Genomic DNA, 10,000 nt, shown 5'->3' with positions numbered 1-10,000 from the left:
TCACTGCAGGCCACCACACACACACACACACACGCACACACACCAAAGCCATCAAACTTGTCTCGATTGTCAACGGAGGACTCCCTCCTCACTGCATTGTGTGTGTGTGTGTGTGTGCGTGTGTGTGTGTGTGTGTGTGTGTGTGTGTGTGGGATGAGTTAAGTCAAGGCTGCCCAATCGTTACACTCTTCATAAATCAGCTGCCAAACAGACCCTGACCTGCACACACACGCACACACACACATACACGCACACACTCTAAAGCATTGTGTTAAACACTGATGATGCATTCACTGACCACCTGCTCTGTAGTAAATGTTACACACTTCTTTATCCTCTTATGTTTACAAGCTCTAACAAACGAGGCAATGCAACATCCTGCTCTCTGATTGGCTGTTACAGTCACAGACGATCTTTGGTCCCACCTGGACTCTGGAGGTGTGTGTGTGTGTGTGTTAGGTGTGTGTGTGTGTCAGTGTGTGTTACCTGTGGTTGTTGAGGGATGTTAAAGCCGGGGTCTCTGGGTCCGACGCTGACGAACCGTTGGGCTGGAGATGAAGTGGGGGTGGAGTACGCTGCACAACACACACACACACAGACACACGCACACACAGACACACGCACAAGCACACACACACACACACACACAAAGTTCAGTTAATTAAGGTTCGTTATATTTGAGAGGTGTTCATGTGTCTTCGACACCAATCTTCAGCCTGTTGACTTGAAATGAGTCAATACACAAAAGATTAAAGATAAAAATAAAGTTATAAAACAGTGTAAATAGTGTCGTGTGAAAAAACTCTAATATCTGCAGAACCAGTCCCAAGACGTGTTTAGCCTAGCTTAGCACAAAGACCTGAAGCAGGGGGAAACTGTTAGCTTAGCTGTGTCAGAGAGAGAGCGCGGTGGAAGGAGCAGGACGAACACTCGGAGCGCTGACAGAAGTTTCACTTTTAAGGATAATAAGACGATGTAGGTCAGACTGATGGCAGAGATTTCTCTTCTTTTAAAAAGCACAGAAACACGAAGCAATAACTATAAATATATATGTATATAAATAAGTAATAAATATATATTTGCGTGTTGTTGACGAGTCTAAGTAAGCAGGATTAAATGTTTTGGCTCAGACTGTGTTTGTTTTTGCCAAACTACAGAAATCGTCTGTAAAGCCTGCAGTCAAATATAATCCCAGCACAAAGAGACTCACTTCTCACAGATTATGAGTCATTTCTTTACATATTTAAGTTCATATTATTAGATTAATAAATAAAATATTGTGATATTTGTTCTATTTTTACTTTTGTGGCAGAGGCGGATCAGCCTCGAGAGAAACATGGACTAAATACCTGTTTGAACTTCCACAGTATCAAAGATCTGAGCATGTTTAACGTTAATAATCTTATATAACTGTCAGTGTGTGTGTGTGTGTGTGTGTGTGTGCACTCACTGGGCGAGGTGGGTGAGTTTCCTCCCCCCTCGGTGGAGGATGTGGAGGGCGGCTTGGCGTCGACGGGCAGTGGGACGGGACGTGCCATGGGGGGAGGCGGAGGGGGAGGCAGCATGGGCGTCGGCAGGAAGGGGTTGTGGACCTTCCCCTGGGAGCTACCATTAGGCTGGGGGGGGTAATAAACACACAGTGAATAAAACATAAATAAAAACACAACCTCACGTTACAGAGAAACATCAACAGGTCACACAGGTAACCTGCAGCAGCTCGACTCTCTGTCCTCTGAGTGTGAGTGTGAGTGTGTGTGTGTGTGTGTGTGTGTGTGTGTGTGTGTGTGTGTGTGTGTCAGCACTTTCCAGGCTGGTCATAAAGAATTCTGCTGCTGCTCGCGTTTTATCCTGCTAATCTATAAGCATAATACCAGAGTACCTCGCCTCACCTCTCTGCTGCTTCACTATTTCCTCCACACACTCTGCATGCACACACACACACACACACACACACACACACACACGCCGTCGTTATTCACATACATATTTTTTCATAGTTTTACTTCGTACATCTGTACACCTCATATTCTGGATACTTCTTTTCATGTGGATAAAACCTGCTGCTGTCGTCTGATGGAAACCAGTAGCGATGGGATGGAGGGAGGAGGGTTCAGAGGAAGCCACAAACATGAATCAGGAGGAGCGTGAACGTCACACAGAGACCGAGAGGAAGGTCCACTTCTGTCTCATGGACGTGGTTTGGATTTGACAGATGCTGATACAGATCATAAACCTTACTCCTCACACGGGTCAAAACAAGAGCCTCAAACACGGATCACCTCCGTCACCACCTCCTCAGGAGTCATGTCAAACATTTAGTTTCATCGCTTCACCTCCGTCGTGAAATCTGAGAGCAAGCAGAACCACTTTGGATGAAACGGATGAAGTGGAGCTCCATCTTATCTCTGCTCCAATGTAGCTCCAATAACTCTCCTGAGTTTGAAACACGGAGCTCGTTACACAGTTTAAAAGCTCTTCATACTGACTATAATAACACTGTGTATATATTTATATACGTAGACCTGATTGTAGGAGTTTAATGTCTATGATACCTGCATCAAGTCTGTTTCTGTGTCGGCACTTTGAGAGCAATGAATGTCCGTATGTGCACAAATACCTGCTGAGTGTGAATCCTACAGGTGTACTGTTCCTTTAACACTAACACAGGACATCACTAAGGTTCATTAGGACACAGCTCTGTCGAGTGTCGAGTGACTTTAGGATTTGATGGAGAAGGAACAGTTCTCACAGCTCGTCTTTGCTAATCTGCTCTCAGGGGGAAATAACTCGTTAGCCTGGTGTGAGATGCTTTAACTCAGGATGTGATGTTTGAGCCAGGATGCACATCTGGGATTGATGACTGCTTTAAATCCACAGATGTGTCACTTTTTGGACTGAAATAAAGTGAAATCAGGGACGATGCTACGTTAGCAACGCTGTTAGAAAAGTTTTAATTTTGGTTGTTGGTTTTTTTAATCTTCTGTTTTTGTGCTGAAGATTTTTTATGACTTTATTTTCACTCAGTCAGCCGACATGTTTCTACTACATCTGCAAAAACAGACTGTGTGTGTGTGTGTGTGTGTGTGTGTGTGTGTGGTAGGGGTGTATTGATTCAGTGTCTAGACACAGATATATCAACTATCTCACTGCAGACAGAAGGCCACACACACACACACACACACACACACACACACACTCTGCAGTGTTTCTGCCCTGCAAACAGACTCTGATCATCCACCTTTGCAGACGCTGGAAAAACCCAGCTCACGTGTCTTTGTGCTGTTCTGTGTGTGTGTGTCTGTGTGTGTGTGTGTGTGTGTGTGTGAGTGTGAGTGTGAGTGTGTGAGTGTGTGTGTGTGTGTGTGTCTGCTTACGTTGAGGAAGCCCACCTGTCCGGCCTGCTGGGCGGAGTCAGGACAGACCAGCTGGACGAACTCCTTGAGCGTCTCCTGCGGGTGATACCTGATGGCCGGGTGGGAGAAGTAGGAGCCGGGCTGCTGCAGGATGGGGGAGGAGGAGAAGTGGAGGCTGGAGGGGGGAGCGTGGGGGCTCGCTGTGGGGGAGAGGAGGGGGGGGAGAGGGGGAGAAAGAAAAGAGAGAGCGTTAATAACAGAAAGAAGAGTTGGGAGACAGAGGTACGGAGGAGGGACATTTAAAGTTGATTAAAGGGGGCGTGGCTTAACATGCAAATTCATGATGATGGACACACAGCAGAGACAACGGACCATAATGCACCTCTCACACCCAGCTGTCAATCAAAAAGAGTGAGTGTGGAGGTCAATGAACACATTTATTTATGCTCCTCCTGTCCTCTCATCCTTTCCTTTCCCTCTCTCCTCTCTTGTGTCCTCCTCTCTCTTTATTTCCTTTCCTTCACTTTCATCTTTCCTTCTGTCCTTTTCTACTTTTCCCAAGTTCCTCTCCTCTTCTCCTTCCCTCCTTTTCTTTCCTCCCTTTCCTTGCATCTCCTTTCTTGTCTCCTTCTACCCTCCCTTTCTTTTCATTGCTCTCTCCCTCTCCCTTCCTCTCTTCCTCCTCTCTTCTTTCCTAGTGTCCTTTCCCTTCTTTCCTTTTCTCCTTCTTCCTTTTACCTTCTCTTCTCTTCTCTCCTTTCCTCCTCCCTTATTTCCTCTTTCAATCTTCTCCCACACCTCTCAGATTCTCTTTTTCTTTCCCACTTTCTTATCTCCTCTTTTCTGCTTACTTCCTTTTTACTCTCCCTTTTTCCTCCTTCTTCCTCTCCTCTAGTTTCCCATCTCCTTTTATCCTCCTTTCCTTTCCACTGCTCTCTTGTCTCCTCCCCTAATTTCACTTACTCCCTTCCCGCTCCCTCTCTTGTCCTCCCCTCTTTCCTCCTCTCCTCTCCTCTCCTCTCCTCTCCTCTCCTCTCCTCTCCTCTCCTCTCCTCTCCTCTCCTCTCCTCTCCTGTTTCCTCCTCTTGTTTCCTTTCCTCTTTCCCGTCATCAAATTCAATTAGGCCTCTAATTGGTCTAATGGTCTCTGATTGCTCGTTAGTGGATGAGACCTCGTTAAGACCTGTGATGTATAGAGCTCTGAGGAGAGAGAGAGAGAGAGAGTGAGAGACAGAGAGAGAGAGAGACTAAAGAAATGATAGAGACAGAAGAAAGAGAGAGAGGAAGGATAGAGAGACATTTAAATAGAAAAAGGAGAGAAGGAAAGGAAGAGAAGAAGAGAGAGAGAGAGGGAGGGATGGAGAGTTAAAGCTGCTGCACTAATTCACTTAAAGTCGGCTGTGATTTATCACTCTGACAATACACACTGACCGTGTGTGTGTGTGTGTGTGTGTGTGTGTGTGTGTGTGTGTGTGTGTGTATACCCTGCGGCCGATGTATTTACAGTAATCATTGGATGGATGGCTTTCTCTGCCCTCTCTCTTTCTCTTGTACGCCCACAAACACACACACAAACACACACACAAAGATATCTACACATTAAAACACACACACACACAAACAGGAGGAAATAAACACGGGGAAATACACGTGCACGATACAGTGTGCATGTACGTTTACAGAAATGATCTCAGTCATTGTGAAGGAGTGCAAAACCACCTGTGTGTGTGTGTGAGTGTCTGTGTGTGTGTGCGTGTGTGTGTCCGTGTGTGTCTGTGTGTGTGTATAGGGACGGTTGAGGGACAGTTAGAGCTTAAACAGGAAGGAAACAGTCATGCATCATGAGTCACATACATACAGTTGTGTTACAATAAGTATCAAGTCAATCTTTTTTTATGATATCCATCGATTAAATATTCGGCGGAACACGTGAATAAACTCACATCAACCAACGAAGCCAACAACATCCTGCCTCCCTGCACGGCCGCCACAAACACATCACTGTCTGACAAACAGTGCACGCGCTAACAGGCAGGTACGGTGAGACAGACACAGCTAGCTGCTAATCAGTGCTAACATATAAATAAATACTGAGTGTAAAACAGTGTGTGAGACGTGTTGGACGGTCTCTTCGTCCAATAAAGCGCACACACAGATTATCTGTCTGATATTTACATGAACAAATCTCCAAAAGGCTCCAACAGCACAAACACGGCCCAGAGGTTACGTTCAGTGACTGAGTTAGCTGAGGGGACACCTAGCAGACAGCTAGCAGCTCCCAGCTGTCACTCAAAGAGGCCACGCCCCTAATGCTGCATCACTGTAAGCCTTAATATAATGTAAACAGGTGAGCTGTATAAAGATTCTCCCCGTACAGTTGTCATGAAGAGAGAAATGAGCTATAGAGACCCAAACAGTTTTTTGTACCAGGCTGTAAACATGTTTATTTCTGCTGTAAAGTTTAACATGGGGCTCTATGGGGACTGACTCACTGCTGGAGGCAGCCTCAAGTGGACACCAGAGGAACTGCAGCTTTCTTTCAGGCCTGGAGGCTGCTGCGTCTTTCCTCCCTCAGAAAGTTGAATGTTCCTGTTTGTTTACAGCCGTATCTAAAAGGAGTGTAGAGATGCTGACAGATGCATGCTAGCTGTTTTCTCCTGCTTGTAGTCTTTATGCTAAGCTACGCTAATCTGCTCTATTGCCATATTTAATGCTGATGTGAGGGTGTTGCTGTCATGTAACTCGTGGTAAAGGCCGTACAGAACGTTCTTGCTGTTAAACAAACATTTTCTGTTTTGAGCTGATTTGACGTTTTTGTCTGTCAACAATGTGAAGGTCCCGATAGCGCCCTCTGGAGGACGCTGCATTCACACACTGACAGTGTAACAGAACTGAACAGAACATCAGAACATTAATCTGATGATTTATCTTTTTTAAAAACGTAAACTTCTGTGAACCGATGAAACTAAATTAATATCGATCGCCTCGTCTTTCTTCCGGCAAAACAGCAAACAAGAGGATTCTCCAAAATGTCTGAGTCTTCCTTTAACAACGCAACAACAGCGTGTGTGTGTATGTGTGTGTGTGTGTGTGTGTGTGTGTGTGTGTGCGTGCGTGCGTGTGTGTGTGTGTGTGTGGTATCGAGGACCGGCGGCCTGCATGTCGAACACAGAAGAAAGAGCCGGGATTAGTTCCACTTTGCAAATTGCCTCGCTTCACTGCCTCAGACACCCCTCCTCCTCCTCCTCCTCCTCCCCCTCCTCCTCCCCTCCACCTCCTCCGTCTCTCCCCTGCCAAGTTTTCCTTGAAGAAGATGTTTGCCATCAAGAGGAGGATTGATAAACGATAAGAAGGAGGAGAAGATTCAAAATGACAGAGATCCTTTATTTAACCTGGATGATGAAGGATGGAGGGAGGAGGACGGGAAGATTTTAAGGAAGAGGAGTAGGAGGAGGACCAGGATGAAGGGTGGAGGAATTGGGAGAAAGACAAGATAACTCATGACTAGAAGGAGACAACAAGGAGGAAGGAGAGGAGTAAAGAAGGAGCAGGGAGGTTGAAGAAGAAGATGAAGGAGGGCTATTAAATGAAGAAGGAGTGTCAGGAGACAGAAGGAGAGAGGAGGTGCATAGAGGAGTGGTACGGAAAGAGTAGAGAAACGTTTTAACAAAGCAGAAAAAGAGGAGAAGGAGGTAAGAGATTATAGCAATTCAAAAAGGAGAAGCCGAGAAAGGAGGTGAGAAGAAAGAGAAGGAGGAGATAGAAGAGAGGATGCGTGGCAGGAGAGATTGAGGAGGAAGGAGGGGAGAAAAGGAGGAGCAAGGAGGTTAAAGAGAGAGAAAGGGGGAAGGAGGTGCATAAAGCTGTCATGAAGGAAAAGAAAGAGTAGAGGAAAGACATTGAGAAGGAGCAGGAGGAGAATGACAGATGGAGGGATGACTTGACTGAAGACTGGAAAGAGGAGGAGGAACAGATGGGACTGTTAGGGGGTGAGATGTAATTTCAAAGCAAGGAGATAATATGAGGAGAGGGAGAAAGGAGGTGAGAAGGAGGAGAACAAAACAATTACCGGTATGAAAGGAGAAGGAAGGAGGAGAAGGAAGAAGGAGAAGGAGATGGAAGAGGGCAGTAAAAAGAAAGTTGCAGAAGAAAGGAAGGAACAGAAGAAGGAGGAGAAGGAGGACAACGAAGGATGGAGGGATGAGGAGGGAAAGATTTGACCAAAGAGGAGGAGGAGAGGGAGGACAAAAGAGGAAAGGGAAGGAGGTGAGGAGTTAGGGCATATCAACAAGGACGAGACAACATGAAGAGTGGGGATAAAGGAGGTGAGAAGGGGCAGGAGGAGGACAAGTAAGAGGAGATTACTCTTCACTGTCAGGAGCCAGGAGGAGGAAAAAAGAAGAAAAGGAGCAGGGAGGTTTAAAGAAGCATGGCTGCAGATAGGAAGAAAGGAAAGGAGCAGAGAGGAGGTGTAATGGGGAAAAAAGGAGTGGAGGAAAGTTCAGGAGAATTAAGGGAGGCGTGGAAGGAGGAGAAGGAAAAATGGAGGAATGGGAAGGAGAAGATTTTAAGGAAGAAGAGGAGGTGAGAAATTAAAGAAAACCCAGAATGAGGAGGAGAGATGAAGAGAGGGGAGGAAGGAGGTGAATGACAAGCAGAGTCATAGAAAGAAAGAGAGGAGGTAAGATCTTGAGAAGAAAGCGAAGGAGAAGGAGGAGGAGGAGGAGGAGGAGGAGAAGAGGATGTAGGAGATGGACTGACTCCTCGCAGCGTCACTCACTCAGACCAACGACGTCTTTTATTTTGTATTTTCCAGAAACAGGAAGTTGTGACGTGTGCCCACTCTACCTTTAAGCTCTGCGGGAGCTCAGCTGCTCCATCAGCTCACAAATCACTTTCAATCCTCTAATCTGCTGCAACACGAGCAGGATTTTCCTCCCACAGAGCGCTGGAACGCGTTCAGGAGCGAACAACTCGCAGCAGAGACGACAAACCGACACCAGCGACACGAGCGTGTTCTACAGATCGACAACATGACGGCAGGCGGCTTCATTCATGTGTCGCCGCGTCTCAGAGGGACGCTGCAAACCTTCTCTCTCTATCAGTTTGGTATATGGTCTGAAAACATCCTGCCATTGTTGCACATGTTCTCTGTGTCGCTGGGCTGCAGCTGCAGCTTCTTCCTGAGACGTCACGGAGCTTTTAAAAGAACTACAGAATATTTCAGCTTCAACTTTCAGCCTCGCAAACGAGCTCCAAACTGCACGACAAACAGAGGAACCTGCATCCCCGAATATGAGCGCAGAGGATGTTATGGACCAGGATAAAGGCAGCAGAGCAAAGGCCAAGGCTGAGGCTGCAGCTGCCCATAAGCAGTGCATCCTGGGAAATGTAGGCACTTCCAGCATGGCTCCACAAACAGCAGAACTCAGCTTTCTTTACTGTACGTAGTGAGGAATCTATTCCCATCAACACGGACGGGACATTCATCCAGAATGTGGAGCGAACTCTCAGTAAGGGATCTGTCTGGAGTTAGGACGATGCATAACAAACACCTCATGTCAGCAGACGTCCGTTCACCCACACTGTCCTTATATTTAGCTTAGCTTAGCTTAGCTTAGCTTAGCTGAGCTGAGTTGATTAGTTAAAAAAATATAGAAAAATACACATGAAGAAAATAAAGAATCATGAGAGTGTACGAACAAACACCATAAAAACATAGAACACAAACTCACCAACACAAGCTATACATCCAATACACACACACACACACACACACACACACATTTACAGACAGGAAGTGTGTGTGTGTGTGTGTGTGTGATGTGGGATACTTTAATAATTACACAGTAAAAAACAGGGTGAAGACGAGGAGTAAGGAGGTTTGCAGTGAGCAGAGGGGAGGTGAGGTGAGGAGGATGTAACTATGACAAACACAGACACACACACACACACACACACACACACACACACACACACACACACACACAAACACAGACACACACACACACACACACACACACAGACACACACACACACACGACCCTGCCTGGAGCCTACAGGTACAAAAACTCCTCTTGTGCTCTCTGTGCCTCCTCCTGACAAAACCCACAGCTACTGACAGGGGGACGGGAGGGGTGAGGAGGTGAGGGTGTGTGAGAGAGAGGGGGGGGGAGGAGTGGGGGAGGTGAGGGAGGTGCTGGTGGAGGTTGGTTGGGGGTGACTGGTTGAGGACCTCACCTCGAGGCCCGGTTATGACGGGCCGGTGATGGTGTGTGAAAGCCGTTCGGGGGGAAGAGGAGGAAGAAGAAGAGGAGGAGGTGGAGGCGGAGGAGGCGCCGCTCGGCGAGGGCACGGCGCCGCAGAAACCAGACTTCTCTGACTTCCTGAGAGCGCCGGCGGGCGACGGCATCCCTGCCAAGAACCATGATGATGATGAGGATGAGGAGCGGCTCAGTGAGTCGTATTTTACATTTTTATGCACCTCCAGTGGTGGGAGGAGGGGGGAGGAGGGAGGAGGAGGAGGAGGAGGGAGGAGGAGGAGGAGGGGGGTGTTGGTTTGGGCGGGTTTCAGGGAGTGAGGGGGGCCAACAGATTGAGGCGCAGGGCAGCAGGAGGTCACAGGGAGGAACAAGAGCACCGACTAC

General features: G+C 47.2%; 1 protein-coding gene across 2 annotated transcripts in view; it reads right to left on the bottom strand.

The window, feature by feature from the left end:
• The window catches only part of nfia (nuclear factor I/A), a 111,371-nt gene that overhangs the window by 4,760 nt on the left and 96,611 nt on the right, over positions 1–10,000 (bottom strand). The window contains exons 8-11 of one of the 2 annotated variants that reach the window (XM_069679443.1): positions 9,594–9,767; positions 3,375–3,553; positions 1,451–1,616; positions 487–575 (exon numbers count right to left, since the gene is read on the bottom strand). In XM_069679443.1, coding sequence (XP_069535544.1) covers positions 487–575; positions 1,451–1,616; positions 3,375–3,553; positions 9,594–9,767 — 608 coding nt within the window. The remainder of the gene's footprint in view (positions 1–486; positions 576–1,450; positions 1,617–3,374; positions 3,554–9,593; positions 9,768–10,000) is intronic. The other variant, XM_069679442.1, reaches the window with a different exon arrangement.

This window comes from Semicossyphus pulcher, unplaced genomic scaffold (assembly GCF_022749685.1).
Source record: "Semicossyphus pulcher isolate SPU_LCO1_2020_fin unplaced genomic scaffold, fSemPul1.0.p SCAF_4, whole genome shotgun sequence".
NCBI lineage: Eukaryota > Metazoa > Chordata > Actinopteri > Labriformes > Labridae > Semicossyphus > Semicossyphus pulcher.
This window is presented reverse-complemented; position numbering and strand designations above follow the sequence as displayed.